The sequence below is a fragment of the Filicampus tigris genome, chromosome 5 (genome assembly GCF_054856515.1).
Source record: "Filicampus tigris isolate MCC_2025a chromosome 5, RoL_Ftig_1.0, whole genome shotgun sequence".
NCBI lineage: Eukaryota > Metazoa > Chordata > Actinopteri > Syngnathiformes > Syngnathidae > Filicampus > Filicampus tigris.
In genome coordinates, this window is record NC_141221.1 from 14,360,982 (window position 1) to 14,386,666 (window position 25,685).

Genomic DNA, 25,685 nt, shown 5'->3' on the forward strand with positions numbered 1-25,685 from the left:
TTTTGGGGCTTTACCTTAAATGAAATTTTATATACAAGTACTACAGGTATCGGTGAGTACTCAGAGTGAATAATCGTACTGGTATTGGTCTGAAAAAAGTGGTATTGGACATCACTCTTACTTACCAACTGAAATTCATGACTAACATTCCCTGGACATTTGTAACATGGACATTGTAAAATAAATAAGATTCCCTGTGTTCCGTACGTGGTCCATTCGGAAATTATTTTGTACCCTTCTGCTCATTGACATCTTGGAACAAGGAGATCACTGATTGTGTAGAAGAAGGCCCTTCAATCCTGTAGAATAGATTATCTGTGGGCCATGGTTTGTGCTGTAAGATATAACTACAAAAATGTCAGGAAAAGTCTACTAGAGCACCTGAATTTTATTTCACAGTTTTCACAGAGATAGCATAACATTCATTCATTCATTCATTCATTGTCCATACCGCTTATCCTCACAAGGGTCGCGGGCGTGCTGGAGCCTATCCCAGCTGTCTTTGGGCAGTAGGCGGGGGACACCCTGAATTGGTTGCCAGCCAATCGCAGGGCACACAGAGACAAACATCCGCACTCACAATCACACCTAGGGGCAATTTAGACAGTCCAATCAACCTACCATGCATGTTTTTGGAATGTGGGAGGAAACCGGAGTACCCGGAGGAAACCCACGCAGGCACGGGGAGAACATGCAAACTCCACACAGGGTGGCCGGAGCCGGGATCGAACCCACGACCTCTGAACTGTGAGGCGGACGTGCTAACCAGTCGACTACCGTGCCGCCAGATAGCATAACAGGTTCCTGAAATTCCGTGGTACCCGCAGTACCGGATTTTTTCTTTAGAGGTCACTGCTCGCCAAACAATCTCTTAACTTTGGCAAGTGAGGAAGTGTCAATGAACGCCGTTGCTCAAAGAAAAGGAGGTTGCCTTGCACGGTCCCTGGTCACTCCCCCTTTAAATAGCAGTCACGCCGAGTAAACCTGTAGTTATTTACATGGCCACGTGAATTATTAACAGTTAGAAAAGGAATGGATCCAAGGATTTTTTTTCTGTGAAGAGGACTGTCGATTTTCTTTGCGGTATTTTGAGCTCGCGCTCGCAAAGGTAAGTACAATACATCAATAAAAAAAATATTTTTTAATTTTTTTATTTTTTATTTTACTCCTTAGTTTTGTTTGAATTAGTTTGCGTGGGTAAACTGAAGTGAAATACGATTTCATCAAACGAAAGAATAACGAATATATACATTTGAGTTCTGCTAATATAAGAATACAAGTGCTAATGTGCTAATAGGGAGCCCACTGACAATAATTGTATGACGTTGCTGCAAAAAGAAAAAAAGAAAAACAGCATTTCATGTAGTTTTGGTCTTTATAATGTATTATTCGCTATGCTGTAAAAGTCAAATACAATTCAGTTGTGCTGGGAAAACAAACCTCCTCAGTCTGACTAAAAACAGATCTTAACCTTGGAGCACTGAAATTCAATATCTTTTTCCATCGGAGATGGGAGGATGACATACCCAAACACACGCACTTGAATATTGTGCCTGCTTATCAAATTGGGTCTCGAGCAGGATGTACACTTGGAAAAAAAGTCTAATAATAATTAAAATGATCCACTTTCATTAAAAGATAATCCTGTCTCACAGTCTCTGCCTCGAACTGATATGTTTGCTAATCCGTTCAAGAGCTGAGGAGGCAGACTTTAACAAAATCAGAAAGTGACCATTATCAAGTATCCTTTGTTCCAAATGCCTATTTAAGTGCAATTTTCTTCCAGAAGGTGCTGCAAACGATGGAGCTGAGCAGGAGGAAAGTGCCACTTTATGTGAGTATGTGCACCACTTTGCAGTCTTGATGTCAAAAACATGCAATTTGAATATTAAAAGAGAGAGAAAAGTAAAGCCGGGGACTTGTACATGACGCTCAAGTGGAGGCCATGAAATGATCACACGACATTTGAGTATATGAAGAAGTTAAGGTTTGTATCGTTCTTCACAAAGGTCGTTGAGGTTAAAGTCTTTATTATGCTGTGATCGTTTTGTGACCTTCTGTCTTTCAGTGAGTCACGTATGTCGCTTCAATTGTAGTTTTGTTGGGAAAAATAACCATCAGTCAGTGCCACGAAGAATAGAAGCTTGGTATCGTGTTTATCAACCTGGCAAATCAGTAACCATATGGTTCATTCACAGTCTTGTTTTTTATTTGTAGTTTAATTACTCACAGTAAGAAAGGAACATTTATTTGTTATGCTTTTGATATATCCGTATCCTGTTAAATCATTCCGCGGATTTGTCCAGGGTAAATATTTTTCGCCTTTGAGTTTGCTGGATCCCAACAGTGTACGCAAATATCAATGTGAGGATCAAAGGGTTGGTATATTTCTTACACTGTATTCAGTCCATTGAATCCTTTTTAATGTTTGTTTATGTTGCTTTCGTCACGTTGATGTCACTACAAGGCTACACAATTAAATAGCATATCTTGTTTGTAACACTGAATATGCTGATTAATTCCCAGGAGTCTGATCTTTGCAACAATATGTTATCATAAAATTGGAGAGTCTTAGTAGTAGTTTGAGTATTTTTTTGTCATTGTGATAGAAATAAAATCTTTGTTGTTGTAGTACGTATAAAACATTTTTAATTGATAAGATGCATGATACAATCGAACATCAGAGCTGGAACACAAACCATTCTGGGATGCTGCCAGCCTTGAATTTGTTTGGATTTTGAAACAATTAAGGGAAATACTGGAAAGGGAAATACAGAGGTGCTTTGACTTACAAGTGACCCAACGTAAGAGGTTTTAAAAAAAAATTTTTTTAATATGGGCTGTTGCTCGGCTGATTTTGTTTTGCTTTCACTTGCAAGAAAAAAAATTGAGATGGTAGTGCTTGATGGTGACAGCTCAGTTCATTCAGAGCATAAAGCAGTTTGGAATATAGTGAACGATTCTTCAAACAAAGAGGCTAAGTGCTTGCTTCAAGGTGTTTATTGCAAATCCTAGTTAAATTTTGCCGTCAAACAAAACATAATCAAAAGAAAATTACACATTGTGTATTTAAAACAACCACATAACTTACACAAAAGTCAACCTGGTGAATGCTAACATATAATGCAAAAAGTCATCTGCGATAGCCCTCCCCTCTTGCAGATCTGCCATCTTGTGCTTGTCTGCAAAATTACCAACATCGGGTCTAACCCGCCTCCGTGCAGAGATATGCCACACAGTGTACAGGATTTCTGCTGGTCACAAAAATGGAGCCTAATGCATCTCTGTAATTTATCCAGCAAATGGCAAATATCCAAAAGCATAATGTAATTTGCTAGGTGCTCTCCCACAATCCTAATGAGGTCAAGTGCTAACATGGACGGATGGATGGTAAGGTGAAAGTGATCTTTATCGCTACATTTTTAATCTTTATTGTACAAAAACAAAGTTATCCATTGTTACACTTCAGAACAAAACCTTCACATTGTTTTCAAGGGGAAGTTAAGTAAAACATTTCACCTCATCTGTTTTCTGAGTTTGATCATGTGACATTCGCAAGATGAGCCGTGATTGGCCATCAGCTGAGGTGGATAAAAACGTGTGAATTTTGCTGCTTAATCCATATTCTACAAATGCGATATTGTTTGACTTGATCGCCCCTTTCAATGTGACTCTGCTCACATGTCGGTTGAACTGAAGTCTCGCAAGATTTACAACATCTTGCATGTTATTCATGCAAAACACACGCTCAGAATTGGATGATAATTTGATGTGGTGTATTTTCTTGATTGTCTTACATTTGCACAAATTACGGGCAACATAGTGAGTTTGCGGTCTTATGGCCACAAACCTTCCTGTCTGGAGTTTGTATCTTCTCCCTGTGCTTGGGTTAGTTTCACCCGCCTATTCTGACTTCCTCCCGCCTTTTCAAAACATCCACGTTAGGTTCGTTGAAGACTCAAGTGTCTCATTGAAACGATAGATGGATCACCCAAATTGACATTGCTGGCTATTCCATTTGTGCAAAGGTGTTTCAATTCATACAAAGAAGCGAATGAGCAAATTAATCATGTTGGATCAATATTACATGGGTAAGGGAAACCTACCCAGGCACTATGTGTTTTCATGTGAAAAAATGTGCCCCCATTTCCCTGCAGAAGAATTTGCCTCATCTGTCATCTCATCTCTTTTTTTCTCAACCCTAACCCGAAGCATGGAATAATATAAATATGAGAATAGGAGACAACTGGAAACACTTTGTGAATCCCAATCTCTCTTGCCACACAAACGCTCACATTCCATGCACGCCGTCTTTCAAGGTCATCCTTATAGCTGGTGCTTTTGCCATGCCTGTTTCATTTTCTGCTACCTCATTCACTTGACATGTTTCCCAGAATAATTCACACTCTATTGATGCCACAGCTTGATGTCTTTTGCAATAGATTTATTCCTCAGAGCACAACTGGTGAGCTGCAGTCCAACGCAAGAGAATTTTCCCATTAGTGTCCATTATCTCACACTGTGCTTGTAAACATCTCTGTAATGTATTTCATGCCTTTTATTTTTATCGTTTCACTGTAATTTTATGTAGACAAAATTCTCGGATGGAAAATGCCTCTTTTAAAATGAATTATTAATAAACCCAGATTAAAATAAATAAATAAATAAATGGGTGGGTTATGTCAGTGACTTGCTATGGCGGCCGCTGACGGGACACACTGAAAGGTGACTAAAATATCCAGTAGATGTATACCTTGGATTTGAGCAACAATTTTCAAGAAGAATGACAATAAAAATCAAACATTATCATGACATCAGCAAATCACCTAAAGGCTGAACTTGATGAAGTGTGTTTTGCTTTTTGATTGACATAAGTCCCCTCTCCACCATTATATTAAGACTGCCTTCGTTCATATGGTTATTTGGCACATTTGTGAGTTACTCATTCTTATTAGGCTCATGCCTGTTAGCTCGCGAGGTAGCTGGTGGCTAGCGCCGCTCAATTTGGTGCATGTGGAAAGCACCACTATGACCCAGCAGGAAGTATTTTAGCCACTTGGAGGTTTTAGCGGATCTATTTTTACAGCTCAAACATGTAGGGATGTAGGGATCCATTGTACAGCGTGGCGTAATTTCACACATTCAGCGGATACACCAACAAAGGTTTGATTTTTCACAATTATTATGTGAATCGTTTACATATTGCAACCTTTGCCAATTCTCATTTTAATAATTAAGTCCCTACTTTTGCTTTTTTGGCAATTTTACTTGTTTTATTGTGGTATACTTAAATTGCCTGCAGTTAAACAACGGCTCACATTTAAAGTGGAAAAAAATATATTTTTTTCAGAAATACGTTCTATGCAAGCCCACTAGTTGAAACAAGGCATTCTGATAAATATTGCGTTTGTGGAATAAGAGTTAATCCACCCGTTTTTAGCCATCTCCGGAGACGGCCATTTTGTCACTTCTGTCCACTGAAAATGACATCACAGTTGTTCATGGCTCAGGTAACGACCAATTACGACTGACCTGTTTTCTGAAGCTGAGCCGTGATTGGTCGTTACTTGAGCCCTGTGCAGTTGTGATGTCATTTTCAGTCGACAGCACGTGACAAAATGGCTGCCCCCTGAGATGGCTAAAAAGGGGTGGATTGCGCTGCTTATCTCATACTCCACAAAAGCAATATTAATCAGAATGCCGTGTTTCAACTAGTGGGCCTGCTGGGAACATATTCTTGAAAAAAATATGTTTGGGTTGATTACCCCTAACTCAGGCCTCCTAATTGCGGATTTACAGTCTAATGAGAGTGACAAATTGTTACATGAACAACTGACAATTTTAGGCTCCGATCAGTCTATGAATATGCTCTATGGTTCTGCTCTAATTCACATTCTTTTTTCTCAGATCAGGGATCCAAAGCGTTCTGGCCTGTTGGGATCAGTGCAGGTCTTTGCGGCAGACACTAAAAAGGCATTCCTGTTTTTATTGAGGGGAACTTTTATTGCACCCTCAAGAGAAAATCTGCTGACAGATTTAGTGTACTACTCAAATATTTACAAATCTACACTAGAATGAAAATAAAATCCTAGTTTTAAAATGAACCTATATTTTACGCATATAAATGCTTCTAGTTAATGCTGTCGTTCAACTGTTTTTATTCAGGGCCAGGCCAAAGTGTTTGCATTATTGGAGGGGCTGGATTCCATGCTGGAAGATGCCGAAGTCTTCATTGTACTGGAAGGATCCACACTGGTCCATGTCACCAGGGCTCAGAGCGATGTTATGCTCTGCTTCATAGTGCCTGGTATGTTTATGTACGATTGTGCCTCGGAACCTCAAAGTCCAACACAGCTCGTTTTGTAACGCCGATTGTCTTCAAGGTTGATCTAATTTTAAAACTGTGAGGAAATAAAGTGAATTCATCAGTTGCCGGCAACACAAAAGCCGGCCAACATAAAAACTGTGACAGTTTGGTCTAAGACACGCAGTTGGCACTGTTGCAGTTTGTTTACATTTCAATTAGAAAATAATATTTTAGCTGGGGTGTAAGCAAAGCTGAGAGCATCATAAAACTTTTCTTAACTGTAGAGGCTGTTAGATCAGGCCTGTTTGCCACATATGATTAGATAGGTGACTTGAGCTTGGCCGTTGTGTCGCTGTGACCTTTCCTCCTGGCTTAGCATCTTCTTATCTATGACACCCTTGGCACATTTATTAGTTGATTTCAGTTAAGAAAATAGAGTCACACATAGGCACATGCTCGTCATTAGCCAGCTTCACCTTCATGCTAGTATTTACATTACATAAATATCAGCTATGTTAATGTTTTTTTAATTTTTTTTTATAAGACCTCCATTTCCATCAATAGTGTACACTTTTCCTCTTTGTCTGTTAGATACTTCTTTACATGCCCATTAGTCTTAAGTCACACAAAATTTGCTAATAACTCATATGCTGTCACACGTGTTTTTCGTGACTTGACATTCATTCATTCATTCATTATCCATACCGCTTATCCTCACAAGGGTCGCGGGGCGTGCTGGAGCCTATCCCAGCTGTCTTTGGGCAGTAGGCGGGGGACACCCTGAATTGGTTGCCAGCCAATCGCAGGGCACACAGAGACAAACATCCGCACTCACAATCACACCTAGGGGCAATTTAGAGAGTCCAATCAACTTACCATGCATGTTTTTGGAATGTGGGAGGAAACCGGAGTACCCGGAGGAAACCCACGCAGGCACGGGGAGAACATGCAAACTCCACACAGGGTGGCCGGAGCCGGGATCGAACCCACGACCTCTGAACTGTGAGGCGGACGTGCTAACCAGTCGACCACCGTGCCGCGTGACTTGACATATTTTTCTCTAAATTGTACACCTTTTGGGGAATGGACTTTGGAGGTTCCACTGTGCATGTTTGTCGTACTTGAAGAACTCCCCCCAATCACATCTTTAAATATGGAACTCCTGCTCCGGAAAATTGCTGTTTTCTATCCTGTCTGTGATATAGCCATGAACTGTATATCACCATTCCAATCATATACTTAAGTGGACACACACACGCAAAATCTGTGATTTGACGTCTGGAAATGCACAAAATCTTATCAGCTTCCTCTCAGGAGGGAAACAGCTCCACAAACAATATGTCAACATTACCAAGCCCCACAACAGTTTGACAAAGACGGCAAGCGGTCGCACAGGCCTGCAACGAAAGCCGCTCAGTGAATGCACCAAAGTGACTGAACACCGAGGGTTCCTGCCTTTGTTGAGAAAATAAATCATCATTATCACACTATGCCAGAAGGAAATATGCAAGCACAGTAGCCATTATCAGTCAGTAAAGATGCTTTGATGAAATGTTTAAAGAGGAAGTCAACCCAAACATATTTTTTTCAAGCAAGCCCACTAGTTGAAAGAAGGCATTCAGATAAATATTACGTTTGTGAAGTAAGAGTTAATCCACCCGTTTTTAGGCATCTCCTGGGGCGGCTATTTTGTCATTCCTGTGGACTGAAAATGAAAATCACAGTTGCTCAGGGCTCAGCTAACGACCAATCACAGCTGACCTGTTTTGGCTGAGCAGTGATGTCATTTTCAGTTGACAGAAGTGACAAAATGGCCGTGCCCTGAGATGGCTAAAAAGGGGTCGATTTTGCTGCTTAACTCATATTCCACAAACGCAATATTAATCACAATGCCGTGTTTCAACTAATGGGCCTGCTGGGAACATATTCTTGAAAAAAATGTGTTTGGGTTGATTTCAACTTTAAGGGACATCCAAGCTTCGTTACTGTAATTGCTTTGAATGATTATATTTGTTTACCAAATTGTTGGTGTCACTTGTTACCTCCCAATGACATACAGAGAAAAGTGGCTAGCGGATATAATGTCTGGGTTTTGAATTTTTTTTTTTTTTTTAGGACATAACCTCGCTGAGGTGGTCTCTGTGCAGGCTTACCTGAGCTCCGAAACCACACCTCTCACATGGGTGGGTGGTGCAATGCTGGAATATGTCCAAGACGATGCACAGGTATGAAACCTACAGCAGTGTGTAAAAGTCTTTGGCCACCACTAGTGTTGTTATATAATAAACTGTTTTCACAGCGTTTATTTTGACAATATAAACCCGTAAATAAAGACACATACAGTTAGCAGGTTACCCCCAAAAATGCACAACCAATTTCAACAAAATGTAGCAAGCTGGAGCACGTGATGGGGAGGAACAAAATTATTTGTGATGGATAATATTGCTGAAACAGCAATGTCTTGTTTTTATTTTTATCAGTCACGATGGTGCCAATGAAACTGTCCATAATAGCACCTCCCATCTGTTTGCCATTTTCCATGAACCAGGAAGTAGCCTGGTAACTGACACACAAATGGACAAATAAACACAAATCTAAAAAGGGCTAAAAAGGAGAGGGGGCGGGGGGCTGCTTAACTCATATTCCACAAACGCAATATTAATTAGAATGCCGTGTTTCAACTAGTGGGCCTGCTGAGAGCATATTCTTGAAAAAAATATGTTTGGGTTGATTTCCACTTTAAGGAAACATACTAAAATGTATATAAGGAGTGATTCATATCAGGTTATGGGTTAAAAAGAATTGGTAATAATAATCATTCTCAGGACCTGGCAGAGCACCTGGTCACCCACGGACATTGTCTGAGCTCCCTGGATCACAAAGAGCTGAGCAGCCTCTTCAACCTGGGCCAGCAGAACTCCCGCTGGGCTATGGATCGACGTGTAGCCCTCGCCATGGCTAACCTGGATATTCCTCCAAATTGGAACGTTCTGGGGAGTCCCGGTACAGATGGTAAGAGCTGGACTCAATACAGTATCCTCTTCTACATCAAGCGGTCAGATGAAATTCGAATTTCATTTTCAAACTCTGCATTTGCTGTTAAAAACATGTTTGGTATGCTGTTTTGATTCTTATCAGATTCAGTGTTACAAATGTAACTGTCCAGTGAGGTTACTGTCATATATACAGTATATAGTGTTAGAGAAGTCTACACACGCTTTTTTCAAATGCCAGGTTTTTGTGATATAAATTATGCAATGATGGTCAGAGAGTCTGCCAAGATGCCCACAGCAACATTGAAGGAGTAGCAGAAATTTCTGCCGACTGGTTGTGTAGTACATGTGACAACAATCTCCCGTCTTCTTCATTCATATGTCTGGGCACTGGGTTAGGGTGGCTTTAGGTTACAAGCAAAACACATCCAAGCCTGCCTACGTTTGGTAAAAACACACTTCGAAATCTCCCAAACGCATGTTCCAAATGTTACGGTCCGATGAAACCAAGGTTGCACTTTTTGGTCGTAATTCCAAAAGTTTGCCGCAAACACAACTCACCAAAAGAGCAGTGAAACATTTTTTGGGCCTTTAACAGATTCTTTTTTTTTCCTATGCAGGTCACTGTTAACGGGAGTAAAAATTTTGAGATGAAATCACAAAAACCTGGGGTGTGTAGACTTTTTTTTGGTATCCACCGTATGTGCTAATAAATGCATCTCGAAGCTTCCTTTGCAAGAATGTGCTTGCAAAGGTGAACTCTTCAACTCCGTTCCCCTCCACCACTCCCATACACTTTGTCCACCATCATTAGCATTTTCCAGTGCCTGCTTGCCGGACCGAAATCGGAAGTGATCATGCTCACATGTGTGCTTCTGTCGAATTCATCACAGCTAATTAGGTAGCCTCTAATGTGGTTAATAGAGCCGTTCCATCTGGACATTGCCTGAGGCGGAGCTCCATCCATTTGCGTGTGGCTTGTGCGACTGACCACGGCGTTTGCTAGATGCCACCGTCTGTTCATATGAACTCAATTGCGGCTTACACCCACCTACAGAACATACACGACAAACTAGATTTCAGGCTAATGTTATTATGGCGGCCTGTTTCATTGCAGTGTCTCCCTCTGAATGTCTGCAGTCAATCCGATTCAAAAGGGCTCGTACTTGTCAACCTTGAAGCGCTTGACTTATGCTGTTCGACCATTAAACGCGCCTGAAAGAGCTATGCTAATATTGACTTGCCCACCCTAAGAACACATCTGTCCAATCCATTTACCTTGTGAAATTTACACACTCCAATGTTTGAATGATGTGAGAGTAGAAGGCTTTTTAATTTATGCATTCACACAGTGTATGTTTTGGGCCAGATTTCATTACTGGCTGCTAGACCAGTAGCACTTTTACGCCGTTTTATTCTGTAGATTTATGCTCATTGGACTCTTTATTGGGTGCACCTGTATAATATATTATTCATACATCTGCTCAGCCTTTTTAACGCCATCAAAAGGTAGTTGTTTTATTTTATTACTCATAACCAAGGTTACGGTGGGCATTGGTGCAGTGGACTGCAGGTGAATCTCATTGAAGTATCTTGGAAAAGCTCATTTATTTCTGTAGTTTGATTTTTTTGATTACATGCTGTAGATCCACTACAGACAGAGCAAAACATTTTTTTATGATTTTAATTGTCCTCATTTTGATGATTGTAGGTTACAACTGATGAAAATCCCAAATACTGTACTCCATCTCAATAAATTTGAATATTGCGTAAGAGTCAACGAAAATTATTTGTTAATACCTAAAATAGAATTGTTATGAATTGCCTTTTTTTTATTTTTTCAAACAAATCTATACAACACAGTATATCAGTCTCCCTTTTTGTTGTTTTTAATACTCTTGTTCAAGTTGTATCGTAACGGGGGTAACGCATCATAATATAAAGCTGTCCGGTTCAAGATCACTCAAAAGTGTCAACTAATAGTATGGTCTGTTTGATTTTCGTGGCTGACGTACGCAGCGATAGCAGTGCAGTGTGTACAGTGCAGTGTGTACACTTATAAGGGGTTATCATCATGAAAACAGCGTGAGTTACAGATCTTGTTGGGCTGCTGGTTCCGCTTTTTGAAACGTCTCTCGCTGCCTTAAAGTGGGTCAGTGGGCCGGAGTGATTCAGTGCTGGGCCATAAAACAAATCAATCAGTGACAAGTAGGCTAATTAAGGAGGAGATCACCGTTACGTGCCGCATTGGTGATTGAAATCTTGCCGCTGATATATCATTTACAGTTTAATCTCTTTATCACGCACCTGATTGCTTGCTACAATCGAATGTTAATGTCTCCATGTCGCAGATCGCAGCCCCAACGAGTCTCTGCTCCACCTGGCTGTGCGATGGGGTCTGTGTCGACTGGCCGAGCTGCTTCTTTGTCAGCCCGGAGGTCTGATGGCTATCAATCTTCCAAACAAGGAGGGAGTCACGCCGCTGCAGCTGGCACACTCATCAGGCAACAGAGAACTGCTGGAGCTCCTCACGCGGTAAGATTTAAAATTGCATTCCAACAAGTGGCAAAGTTCACAGTTGCACTAGTGGTACGCGGGCACACTCTATGCAAATTGATGGGTGGCGACCTGGAAATCTGCATCAACTGTGGTTTGAGTTGTAATATCACCGTTCACCACTAGATCGCAGACATGGCTTAGTTAGCTCTTACACCAGGTCTTATACTGCCTTATACTACAACAGGAGTAAGCCTAATATTTTTTTTGCGGATTTGGAATGATATGCAGAACAAACATAGTACATCAATAAGAGTAGCATTTTAAGCGGAAAAAATGCACAAAATGAGTTCTTGCGCTTAATGTTGATTTCTTGCTCAGCAGTTTTGTGCCGTCCTTGAATGTTTTTTTTTTTTTTTTTCGGCTCCCAACTGCCTGAGCTTACTCCGCCTCTTAAGTCAACATATTCGTTCACCATTGTTTTGTCTCAGAATCTGTCCAATCCCTTCTTTTTTGCTATTTTGTTCTTTTTTTATAAAATGGGACCAGAGACAGGATTTTTTTCATGTGATACTTTCCACGGGCAAATCTAAGATCGGAGGCAGCTTCCGGCCATGCAAGTTGAATTTCACTGTTATGTTCTATTCCATTTTTGCAGGGGGAAAGTCTGTGACTAAACTAAACCATCAAATCTGTTTATTTAAATGTTGAACCACACCTGTACAGCACCTGTACATAACACACATTAACATTGCGCATTTATTCCCTTGAAGTAAATCAGGCCCCTATAGTGAGTACCAGAAATATCAGACATGGCCCTAGGACTTTTTTTTAAATGTACTTTTATATGAAATGCAATGCACCACAAGTAAAACAGCAACATGGGTCAGAAATGTTATCGCCTTCTTCAATATGGATTAATTTATGACATTTTTTTTGGTCATGGGTTTAAGACAGGCTTAACAGAATGTAATTAGAAACATCCCCACTAGGTCGCACAATTACTCTACTCATGCCTTCAACTAAATTCATATTAAATTGTCGAAGTCATTGTTTGGTATGAATTTTTCAACGCTTTCATTTTGTGTCAGCCCACCCAACCCTCTAGCCACACCTCCCGCAGGACTATCTCAGGTATGGGCAGACCGCTCCCGTTTGCTGAGATACTGTCACGACACGGGCAATCTGACACTGACCGTCCGACAAAATCTCAAGTGGAGCTCGGAGGAGAGCCGGCATGCTGATATTCAGCTGCTCAGAAACAGACTTAGAGATGAGGGCTTCCTCAGAGAGGTCAGTGTGGGTTTTTTTTCCCCCTTGTAATGCCTTGAGAGTGGCATTGAAAACTGAAAAAGCACACTTTAGTAGATGTAGGAAATATTGCAAATATCAAGCTATTCAGTCGTGAGTCATTTTAGAGTATAATTGTGCATCTTAAGATATTAAAGGTGTACCTTTTTTCTCTCAGATTAAAGCGCTAAGAAGAGAACGGACAGAGACCATTTTCGGCAAAGAACAATTAGTGGATGATCCTGCAGAAAATGGTATTCTAACCAATTCATATCTGTAAGATGACTGGGATTTCAGAGACTTAACTGTTCTTCATGTGGCAAACTGGAGCCACTTTTTTTCTCTGCCGTTGTTGTGAATTGCCTGACCTCATGTGGGAATGTGAGGTACTGCAAAATGAAAACGGGGACTGTTTTAGGAGGAAAATGTGACTAGTGAAAAGTGTTCCATGTGACCTAATTCATTGGTAATCGCTACGTGTTTGAGAACTTTCAGGTTCGCTGTGATCACATGATAGCACCATAAATAGCACTTGCACTCATTGCAAGATAACCCCCAATGAAATAAATATCTCCACTCAAGTGCTTACTGCAATATGGATCAACATTATGTAATATTGTGTGATGCATTATTAGAGACCAATGTACTTCCGCTGAGTATAATGCAGGCTTTTGCTTGTTGCAGGACCCTTTCCTGATAAAAGTGCAGATAATTCCGCTGCAGACGATAATGTGAGTACAATTATTACCTCATTAGAATCGCACACGGAACAAAAAAACGGAAGTATGGAAACTCTTTTCCATCAAAACATGAGCTGATAATGATTTATTTTCCAGTATCATGTTTCATCAGTTTCATGTTTTGAAAGGATGGGAATTACTTGTCCCTGACAACAGTAAAAACATTCGACTTGTGTTCTACATCGGCGGTCTCCAACCACCGGCCATTTGGAGGCAGATCACGCAGAGAGACCGAACCCAAAAATTCTCTTCTCATCTTAATACTGAGTTGTATTTTTGATATGTATTTATTAGGGCTGTCGAAGATAAAGCATTAACTTTGGAGATTAATTTGAATTTCATAACGTACCAAAACAATTTAACTCAGATTTATTTACTTCCTGTAGCAGCTGACCTCTGCTCACTGCGCAGCCAAACTTAGAGGAGAGTCACTGTGGCAAAGACAGGCTTTTACGTAGTTTTACTTTAAAAAGTTGCTTGATGGCTTTTGCACACTTTGCACAGCCAAATTCAAATATCAAATTAGTTGTACGTCTTTGGTGTATCGTTCAACTGTTGTATTTTACAGGAAAAGAATCGTATTCAAGGATCAAAGACCGCTATTAGAGCAGTCTTTGAATCGAAATATTATAATATAATTCCAAGATTTTACTCAAGTAAATATCGGTTCCAAGCTTTGTAAAAAATTGTCGCTGAAAAATACGATTAATCGCGATCAATTATGAAAAATTTTGCGATTAACTAGTTTAAAAAAATGTAATCGCTTGACAGCACTAGTATTTATTTGTTTCTGTGGAAACCGATCCGTTGCTGGGACTCTGTTGTACATATTGTATTGAAAATGTCAGAAATGCCATGTCTTCTCTGCTCAACCTGTGCGAAGATCTGCAACAGCCGCCCCCGGTGCCCCTCAATGCTCCACATTGTTTTCGGCTCATTGTTAAGGTGTTGGAGGCGCCACCTGGCACAGTTGGCTTGAATGGCCCACTTTGTGAGCATGTTTCATGTTTCTGTATACCCTACAGATGGTTACCTAATTGATCTCTCTCTCGCCGTCGCACACCCGAGCCGCTGCCAAACACTTGTGTTTTTGTACTTAGCCAGACTTGTTTTTTTAAGTTTTAGTGGAATGCTTGTAACCCGACGGAAAAGTCTCGCTGCGGAAATGTGCCTGCCGCTCGGTCAAAAACGTTTTCTCTGGACAGGACTACGAGGAGCTGCTCATGTTTTGCCTCAATCCGGAGGACCAAGAGGACGAGCAGTCTGACTCTGGTAAGAGGCCCACTATGCACGTCATTAAAGTGCCATTTCAGAATGAATCTCTGTATAAATACTTTTTTTTTTCAAGCTTGTGGTGCTTCAGGTGTGGATATGAATGCGGCTATTGTTGCTTTAGGTGTCCAAGTAGCTTCCAATCATTACATGAGCTCAACGGTAGGAAACGTTTGACAAATTTCAGCCCCCCCCCCCCCCCCCCCCCCCGGCCTGTTTTAGAGTTTTTGGATGCTTGTCACTCTCTGTTCACCGCAGTCAGGACACATGGAAGGGATTTTTATAAAATAGCGTGCAGAGAGCGCTCCTGTAACCAACCCGGAGTCGTGCTCCTCCTGCCAGCACGTTTTGGATGACAAATGAATTGTAATGATGTGGCTGAAGGTGGCTTCCTTCGGATCTCCCGTTGGACACGAGGGATAAATAAGGCTCGAGTGGGGGAACATCCTGTGGGTTAATGATTGGCTTGATTTGCTGGTGCGCAGGATGATGCCTGAGCGTAAGAATGTGGCGGTTACAAGCTGAGGCTTCGGGCTTTACAACAGTTGGCACTGGACGTCTGCAATTTCAACTTCCTGTGGCTGGTGTTGTTTTCCATGCTTTATGCTTTCGCCATTTTGCTCCCCGCATCTGTGTGTGTCTGCGGGTTGAGGATATTCACTTTTTTTTTTTCCCCGCGCCGTCTTTGAACCTATAGCCGCCTGTGACCTCAACTGATCCATTGAATTTTTTTTTTTTTTTTTTTTTAATAAAGAAACAAAAAGCTCTATCATGACATCCTGCACAAGCAGTAAACCACTTTTGTGTCATTGCTTATAAGCTTTTAATTTCTTATCTTGTTTTCTGCAAGTGTCTTCCTTTTTCTTTTTTTTTCCCAGCAGAGTGCTTTCTTTCTATCTCACGCTATATGGACTCTTGACTTGAACTAAGGTGCCATCAAATAGTCAGACGGAATCTCTGCCGTCATAGCTTCAGCAATGACAGCAAAGGAATGAGGAATTTGGAGCGTGGCTGTCATATTCTCCCCCCCCTCCACTTCTTCTCAAATCTATACCTGCTCAAATGAATGGACCCAAATTAAATGTGCAACTGGCAAATGAATGTTGTTCATGTGAGCATACTGGTTACCAAATGATACCAAAAAAAAAAAAAAAAAAAGTATTCCCTTGTTTTCCATTCCTCCTTCTACCGCCATCTTTGCCCTTCCATTGCCCCCCGGATTCAAATACCCAACCCAAAAGACACACATGCATGCACGCACACACTATCCCCCAAATACTTACACACACAAACAGACTCATTCACCCATTCCCCCAATTCCCTCCGCACTAAGTCAGCATTTTAATGGGAGCCCAGTAAACAACCAGCAAATGACACTTCATCCTCGAGGGCTCTGCTCAATCTATCTGAAGAAAGAAGTCGTGCTTGTGCACGCATGTGTGTGTGTGCTGCATATGTGTTCAGGAGGGAGAATGCAGGGCTAGTGTGCTCCGAATGGGGCAAGGGGTAGAAGGGTACGAAAAAGGGGCCGATTGTGGCTGAATGGGGGTTGCCAAGGCTTTCCCGAAAGCGGTTTCCAGCAGCTTGTCGAGATCCCCGGGGAGAGGAGAGTGCGGAGCGGCGCGAGAATGGTGCGCGTCAGTGGAATCGAGAGCCAGAGCAGAGAATTTATGACACGGATAGCTTGGCAGGGCGACAACAGATGATGAGCGCAATGCCAAAAATGCTAACAAGAGTCCCCGACCCCAGCTGAGGGATCTAATTGGAGAGCGGAAAAGAAGGATTAAACCTCACACAGAGGCCACAAAGCCAGCATTAATGTGCGCCAGTACAGTGCCAAACCCCGCGCATGCACCTTCACACTTTCACACTGCGTTACTGTGACGCATCCCGCCCTCGGAACTGCTTTCGCGATTACAGTGCAAGGGCTGTGCTAGTCATCGAAATTCAATTGCAATTTGGATTGTTACATTCCACGATTACAAAATTGGCATAATTGTAGAAAACGATTATTAATGTGCATTTGCATCCAAAGCAGTTTGTTTACACAAGGAAATCATACTTGAATTTATACATTTGCAGCTTTTTTTTTTTTTTTTGAAACTCATTGACTGCCAGACATTTTAAGACCCTCTTTTATGGTTGAAAAAATTTGAAAAAAATGTAAATAAATTCCTGTGATTAAATGGCTGGACTGTGAAAAGACAAATAAATACGTCAATGGCAGTGAATGAGTTGATACATTTTGTTTGGTCCAAAAGTAACTTACGTAATCATAGTGTTTCAAAGAAATGCATTTGTCTTTATATTTTTTTACGTTTAAATATTTTCTTGTTTTGTACCAAAAAATAAAGGGTCGTTTGAATCATTTTCATTTCAATTTTTACCCAAATAACCGTGATTCATATATTTTTTTTCATAACTGAGCATTCCTACACAGTGCAACGTTTCGATGCATTCTCAGCATGTTAGGCATGTTAGGTGCTTTTTATTGCTCTTGTGATCCCACTAATGACAAGCGGTCTTCTACTTGAGCCTACTTGGGCTCTCGTTGCTGTAAGCCGGGGAATTGTAAGTTGGCAACAGTTGAAAAAAAGGGGGTGGAAAAGGACATGGAGAGTGAAGAAGAAAATAGCCCCAGCTCTCACTCTTGTCTCCATGGTGAGTCTGCTGACCTGGCAGCCTCCAAGCGCCTTTCTCCATCCTCACAAGGCCAAGTGTGGGTTTGACATGCTTTGCTTTTGAGTAGAGCTGCTCGATTATGGGGGGGGAAAAAAAAAAAAATCACGATTATTTTGGTAATAATTGAAATTACGATTATTCAAACGATCATTTAGTTTTGGGTACAAAACAAGAAAATGTTTAAACGTAAAAAATGTAAAGACAAAGAAATGTAAGTAAGTTCCTTTTGAACCAAACTAAATATATACAATTAATTATAAAATTAAAAAAAAGATGCAAATGTATAAAGTCAAGTATGATTCCCTTGTGTAAACAAACATAGTGCGTTAGATATGAATGCATACTAATGATGGGTTTTTTTTTTAGAGACTGGAGTGGTCGGCAAGGACTAGCTTCAGATGCCAGGTGTCCGGCGCACTTTTCTGGCGAGCGTTCCATCCCGGCGTATCTCCGAGACAATCATGAACTCGCGGGGTTAATGATTTGTCCAGTGCCTGAGAGTCACCTCCACTCGGCTGTCTGCACTCGTGTTTGTCTTCTCTGTAGGTTCTGAAGTCACTCCTATGTTTGACTTTCTCTCCGTCTCCCTCCCTCCTTCAGTCACTCTTTCCGGCCCGTCACTGACCCCCCCCCCCGGACCAACCCACCCCCCCACCGCCGGGCCACTACCAGCATGGATTCACCTTCACGCTCCTTCCAAACCGTGTGTGGCAATCGAGTGAAAAGACGCAGAGATCGGTAGAGCTGAATAAGAGTTAGGAAAGTCTGGAAGAAAAAGAAAAGTTGACGATGAGGACAGCGGTAGACTCTGAGTTGGACAGTTCAGAGTTTTAAAGGGGGAAGGGGAGGGCTTTAGGGGGAGGGGATGTTGGGGGAGACTGGGGGAACATGCTGGCTCACTCCTAAAGTGTCAGAGTGTCTAGAGTGGGGCTCTGGAAAAAGGAGCTGCAGCTAGTCCACAGTGTCTTCTACCGCGGGGATGTAAACTGAGGCTGCTTTTTACAAATCTTGAGCTGGAGTTGGAAGACAGCACATGATGGATTCTGACTCAGATTCTCCTTTCAACTACTCGTGGCCCTCTTTTCCGAGGATGAGGATGCGTAAGAGCTCTGGCAAAAAAGGTAACAAGAGCGTTGTGCCTTATGACTGTGGAAATCTATTGTTGTGTCATACTTTTTTTTACTTTTGGTGTCATCTGCATCGTTGTGAAAAACGGACATTTTCACATCGTAATGTGTTGGGGCAGGTGTAACATTTAGAAGTGCTTTATAGGGCGGTTGGATAATGGGCAAGGATGATTTTGGAGCAATGAATCATGGCGCAAACGTCTTCACGAGCAGTTAGCGCAACGCAGTCCGTCACAGCGTGATTTCTGTTTGTTTGCGGCTGATGTAACCTGATATCTGACAGTGTGTTGCGGAATGTCAGATGGCCTCACGAGGCTGATTGACTGCTTTGAGACTTTCCACATCTTGGCCGCACATTGTTGTCTCATTGTGGAGTCCTGCAGGTCCATGTGACTGTTGACCTCCCCGACGTTCACAAAGTAGCCTATGTGACAACCGCTCATTATGCAATGTGTACCCCTACTTAGTGCATAGGTTGGTTGACTCACCTAAGGAGCTTGAGTGACCTCATGAACTCGTCAAAATTGCGCCGGAACACTGTTGCTTGTGTGCAAAAGCGTTGTGTTTTCCCCAGAAAGACGGCGCTGACAGACACAGCAGAAGCTCGGGTTACTGCCGTGTCTGTGTCGTGGCTTCACTCCAGTCGTCTTTGACCGTAAACCTCAGCAACGCAATCCCGGTTATTTCCTCTTAATTGAGATTGACACTGGCAAATTTAATAAAGCCAGCACGCTTGTATTGCAAAGCCAAAAATCACGATTAACTCCACTATCAAATTGACCATATAAAGACTTGGCCAAAATGATTGGCTTGCTTGAATTTGAAGTGGACGTGCGGCATCCAGACTTTGGACAGTGAACAAATTCAGCTGTGGAACACAATTTGTGATGAAAAATTCAGACAATCCACACACACTGAGTTAGTCCTGAGACAAAACACAATCCTCAATAACCGTATTTATCAATATTCAATTGCCTGAATTAACTAGCAGGGGATGGTTCCATTATCATTCGACCAAACACTGCAGATAAGCCAATCACAATGGGTCGGCAATAGTGTTGCGAAGATTTTAGGCCACAAAACTGTTCAGGTTGTGACTCGGAGAAATTCGACTATCATTGTTTGTTTTCATGCCTGATCATCTGGAGGCATTGAATGCGTGAAGGGAATGATCCACTCAGACACTGTCATGACATCACTGGAACTACAACACAACAGCCATGCAAACTTTTGGAGAGAGAAAAGACACATTTAAAGTCATAAAATAACAGCAGGCGGTGTGCGAAAAGAGATTCCAGATGAAATTTAAAAAATGTTTAGTGACTTACACTCTAGTCAAAGAGTACAACCACAGACAGGCTGCCGAATAGCATATCGATTATTTTATGGAAACAAAGTACAGAACAAGCACATAACTTGGCCTTGAAGTCCGCTAGCTTATTGCTAACACTTAAAGTGAAATGCCATAGACCACAGGTGTCAAAATCAAGGCCCGGGGGCCAGATCTGGCCCCCCACATCATTTTCTGTGGCCCGCGAAGGTAGATCATGTGTGAAGACGTGACGCGTTTCGTTGAAATTGTCTTCACTGTTAACACAACACATTGCAAGCATTTGTTACCAATCCCTCCTTTAAAATACATTGACCTGCGGCTGCTCGATTGAAAAAAATATTAATCACGGTTATTTTGGTAATAATTGAAATCACGATTATTCAAACGATCATTTATTTTTTGGTACAAAACAAGAAAATGTTTAAACATAGAAAAAAGATATAAAGACAAATAAATGTAAGGAAGTTCCTTTTGGACAAAACAAAATGTATAAAATGAGTTATTGTAAAATAAAAAAAAAAGTGCAAATGTAGGAATTCAAGTATGATTTCTTTGTGTATACAAACACAGTGCGTTGGATACAAGTGTAATAATCGCTTTTTACGATGTGTAATAATTTTTACTGGCTTCTGATTTCAAAACGAATTATCCATCAATTTGTTGAGTATATGTGACAATATAAGGCGATCATATATTCATATGGCAATGGCCCTCCGAGGGACTCCATTACTGTGATGTGGCCTTCCACAAAAATGAATTTGACGCCCCTGGCGTAGATGATCTAAAGAATAGAATCAGTGCTGCGGTGCTAAAACCCTTTTTAGCAACTGTTTTTTGAGGGAAAGATAACATAACGATACTGGCATGTATTCTTTATCCTCCACGAAGAATGACCAATGTTACTGTGGAGTTGAAGACCATCTCCACCACTGTAGTTTAAATACTGCACATGGCTTTAAACATTCTTCTGTACCTTTAGTTTTGGGCTTTCTGACAAAAAAAAAAAAAAAAAAAGAGAAGCAGTGTGTTTTCAGGTGTGACGGCCTTCACGTTTATTTCTTCACTCTGAAGGCTGATAACTGTCCGCGTAAGGCTGAACTCTCTTGGTCAGCTGAAACGCAAACATAACAGTAACACGTAATGTGATGCTTGGACCGATTGCAGGTGTCGTTACTCACGGTGGATCTGTGGATTTTGGTGGTCAATTGTTGTTACTGTATAAATAGCCCTTTATAAACCCCTGGAGTAAAAAAAAAAGAAAATAAAAATTCTTTTGCTTTGATTTTTTTTCTCTCCTTTTTTAGACTCCGTTTATTATTTTACCCTCCTTCCAATGTTTTTGGCCTCTCCTGAATGTGACAGATGTTTAGCGCAGCGCTTTAAATAATGACATCATAAAAGCGGAAAAGCCGAGATGATTCATGTTTTTGTGCTCATAAAAACATGTCGAATTTGCCCAAGGTACGACAGGTACGGCTGTTTATGTTGAACGTTCCCCAGCAGCCTCCAAACAGAGCGAACCTTGAGAAAGAGCCCTTGTGACAAACCTGCCCCCCCCCTTTCCACGCTGCCTTCCTTTCGATGGCTCCCTCCCAGGGGTGTGCGCGGGTTGAGGGGTCACTCTCTCTGTTTAACTGCCCTGGTCTGGAGCCCTGCCACTGACTGCCGTCTTTGTCTTCCTTTCTGGAAGAGCTCCGCCGCTCTTTAGCTCCGCAGGCACTGCTACTGTATAGTGTTCTAGTGCTCACTCAGGGATATGCTGCGAATCTCGCATCTCTCCGCATAGACCTCGTCTGGGCGCAGTCCTATACAAATAGCCTGGCACGCCGTTCGACATTTCACGAAAGCTACTTTGAAATGGCAACCTGCACGGAGACATGGCTCAACAGTGTGAGTAATACGATCTCTCCCGGCTCCTCTGTTATTCCTACGTTAACTAATGTTAAACACAGATCTCCGTGGCTGACAGTAATGATCACCAGGCAGTGTTTAATGGGTCAGAGGTGTCACAATGATCCAGGCCGTCGCAGCCAGCTGCGGCTTCGAACCTGGTCCAGCAGCTGAATTATTAGCCCCCTCTGTCAATGTACCAGAAGAGGCTTTATATGAAATGAGATCCACTTTCAAACGGGGTTCGACCCTCAACCAATGCAGTACAGTTGAAATTCAAAAGTTGAAGATAATCAATTCCGTGACACCGGTTGAGGTGATTAGTTGATTAGTTGCTGCAATTGACAAACTCAAGTAAAGTTAATGAATCTCTTACACATTTTCCGGTCAGCAAGCCTCCGTGGTGATTTTCGTGCTCGTCTCGAGTTGTTGTGCTTTCAGTTTCAGCGACATGCGGTCTACATTTGCCTGTTTGGTGGAATTAATGCATGAATGCGATTGATATTTCATTAATTGTGATATTGCACGAGAGCAACTCAACTTTTGAAGCATTTTAAGCATCTTTTCCCAAGTTATGCAACATTTGGTTTGGTTTGTGTCTGCCACACCCTGCATTTCATGTAGTAGCATTAAAGTACCTGAAGTGAAAATAAATGAGTTGTTGACAACCGTGCCCAATTTGAGTGGTTAAAAAAAAAAAGACAAGTATAGAAAATGAAGCTTCAAAAGCTGGAAAAATCAAGTCGTTGTCTCCGCTCTCAAACACTGTGGGCGCTGAATGTGTAAAACCAAACCCTGCTGAAAAATTGATGCCGCTTTGCCAAGCAACTTTCTTATGCTTACACGTCTACTCGTTTGAGCCATGAAAATATATCCAATATAAAGAATAATTGTATGTTTACTGGAATACATCCCACCAGGTCATCGGAGACGAGAGGCACTAGATACCAGCTGGCTCACTGGCGCTCCTCCACGGCGTCACCGCCTTGTGTGGGAATTTAAAAAATGACACTGATGTGTGTTATGTAAATTGTAGCATCCTCGGAAGATGCATTTTCACGGACGTGTGCATAGCTAGCTAGCTAACTGCACGCTGCAATGGTAGAAATGATAGCGTTTGGGACTCATACCGTTCGCCCAACCTTTTCATTGGGCTGCTGAAGTTATTATATAATGTATAGTGTTGGAGGGGCGACTCATGCTGGATGCATCAGTGGTCACCGTTTTAGGATATGTGAAATGGTGAACGAATAGTTCACTACTGTTATTTACTTTAGTCTTATTTTCACTTTACAGGGTCTTGACTGTGTTATTCAGTTTTCCATTGGATATTGGTTGCTCTTTCGTGCGGATTTTCAGCTGCAACCTCTGGTGTCTTTGGGATTTGGGGACATAAGGTGTACTCCCAGAGTTCCTCAAGTAGTTTGGAAGTTCTGTTCAAGGTGATGCATGTTCTTTACCGATGTGTGACTTACATCTGCGCCTTGACGTTAGACATGAGTGAACCAAGAATCATCTGGTTCTCTCATCAATGTCCTTGTGGGTTCTCCGATTTATTGGACTCGCAGCCGACAGGAAGCACAGCCATTTGCTGCTCTGATTTATTCCCCTCTATAAAGCTGGACTTCTTTCCTCCTACTGTGCGGTGCCAGCAGCTTGGAAGCTCATACTATCGGGTTTTGCTGAGTGAGTGGCGGCCGATTGTGAGTTTAAAAGGACTGATTTTGAAACACGGATACAAGCGCAGTGATTTATAAAGTGAAGCTATAATCCCAAGCATGACGATAACTAAGTTAAGGAGGCTGTCACTGTGGGTTAGCACAATGGGCATTGTGCTGTACCACCGGTTGTAAATGCGGTCAGGAATTATTTTTTTTTCCATTGAATGCATCGCTGAAAGTAAATCCACCGCTTGCTACCCTTCACATTCACTGAAAGTCTTGCTTATGAACAGTGATGTTATTATGTTCTAATTGTGGGGTTGGTCTCCAAAAGGATAATAACAAGAATATAAGAAGAAAGTCAAAGTAATAGAGTACGGAATTACATCCTCCACTTTGGGCAGACAAGGTTAACCTAGAATACCGCAAGGTATTATTTTGCTATCTTGTGTGTTTTTCAGAATTCGGTTTAGGCTTCTCAGTTGATTGTTCATGAAGAATACAGTTGAAACAAATCATATGGCCTTGTGGCCATCCGAGACCTGCTCTCTATTGACTGGATGGTACATTATAGTCGAAATCAACCCAAACATATTTTTTTCAAGAATGTGTTCTATGCAAGCACACTAGGTAAAACAAGGCATTCTGATAAATATTGCGTTGTGGAATAAGAGTTAATCCACCCGTTTTTAGCCATCTCTGGGGGCGGCCATTTTGTCGCTTCTGTCAACTGAAAATGACATCACAACTGCTCAGGGCTCAGGTAAGGACCAATCACGGCTCACCTGTTTTCTGAAGCTGAGCCGTGATTGGTCGTTACCTGAGCCCTGAGCAGTTGCGATGTCATTTTCAGTCGACAGAAGTGACAAAATGGCCGCCCCCTGACAGGGCTAAAAAGGGGTGGGTTTTGCTGCTTAACTCGTATTCCACAATAATCAGAATGGCGTGTTTCAACTAGTGGGCCTGCTGGAAACATATTCTTGAAAAAAGTGTTTGGGTTGATTTCCGCTTTAATGTGTTTAAATTACATTGAACTCAACTTTATTGATGGAGCAATTTAAAAACAACCACAGCTGCATACAAAGCGCTGTACATAAGGTCAAAAACATCACGCATAAAAACAAAGACCGTATGGCCGAACGTCATCGATTCATTCTCAGAAACGAAACTAACACTCCTGCATGAAATCATTCCCAGAAAGAGTGTTTAGAAGGTTTCTTTGGTAAAGAGTGCGTGGCGTGCGTGTGTTTCAAGAGCAGGGGTGTTTTGGCTTCGCTAAACCTGGCCGCTACTCACAGTGGCTCCACTGTGTCGAAAAGGTTCCCCTCAATGCTACTGTGTGCTCACTGGAAGTTCTCTTCTCGCCACCGCCACGCTAAAGGCCGGGCGGGGGCGGGGGGGGGGGGGGAGAAGAAGCAAGCCTACAGATGCGCAACGCCTGACACACCCATTCACGTGTGTGCGCAAAGAGCCTTTGACACAAGCACACACAAACTCACATGGAGTACTTGGCGTGCCGAACTGCCCAGGATGTCTATGTCACTTCCTGTGTTTGTGAGGGCTTATTTTGCCGTTGCTGTAGGAACCAAATGTAAAAGTGAAAAATCGCTTCCCAACAGAAAAAAGCCAGTCGGTAGGCGAGAGTCAAACCTCGTCTCCGACTCTGGCCGCTGCCGCCAGGCTGTCAGCGATGATCCACGGGAAAGACCGAGTACATGCCAACGCCATGGTGGTGGACCAAGTGAGTAGGGCAAATGAACGCATATACTGTAGCATGTTTATTTACATTGTGGATGTTGTGCATCGGTCATCGTTGCATTGCTCGTTTCAGTTGTGAAGAATTGTAAAGCTCTCAAATACTGCACACTAATACATAATATGAACACATTCCTAT

General features: G+C 41.9%; 1 protein-coding gene across 6 annotated transcripts in view; it reads left to right on the forward strand.

The window, feature by feature from the left end:
- Positions 1 to 964: 964 nt before the first annotated feature.
- The window catches only part of LOC147147387 (rho guanine nucleotide exchange factor 28-like), a 46,728-nt gene continuing 22,007 nt past the window's right edge, over positions 965 to 25,685 (forward strand). For 4 of the 6 annotated variants that reach the window (XM_086031248.1, XM_086031243.1, XM_086031245.1 and 1 more), the window contains exons 1-11: positions 965 to 1,108; positions 1,787 to 1,834; positions 6,166 to 6,307; positions 8,423 to 8,532; positions 9,133 to 9,319; positions 11,652 to 11,835; positions 12,888 to 13,089; positions 13,265 to 13,340; positions 13,771 to 13,817; positions 15,032 to 15,098; positions 25,411 to 25,532. In XM_086031248.1, coding sequence (XP_085887374.1) covers positions 1,802 to 1,834; positions 6,166 to 6,307; positions 8,423 to 8,532; positions 9,133 to 9,319; positions 11,652 to 11,835; positions 12,888 to 13,089; positions 13,265 to 13,340; positions 13,771 to 13,817; positions 15,032 to 15,098; positions 25,411 to 25,532 — 1,170 coding nt within the window. In that variant the 5' untranslated portion in view covers positions 965 to 1,108; positions 1,787 to 1,801. Of the gene's footprint in view, positions 1,109 to 1,786; positions 1,835 to 6,165; positions 6,308 to 8,422; positions 8,533 to 9,132; positions 9,320 to 11,651; positions 11,836 to 12,887; positions 13,090 to 13,264; positions 13,341 to 13,770; positions 13,818 to 15,031; positions 15,099 to 18,685; positions 18,902 to 25,410; positions 25,533 to 25,685 lie in introns of those variants that run through there. The other 2 variants (XM_086031244.1, XM_086031247.1) reach the window with 2 other exon arrangements.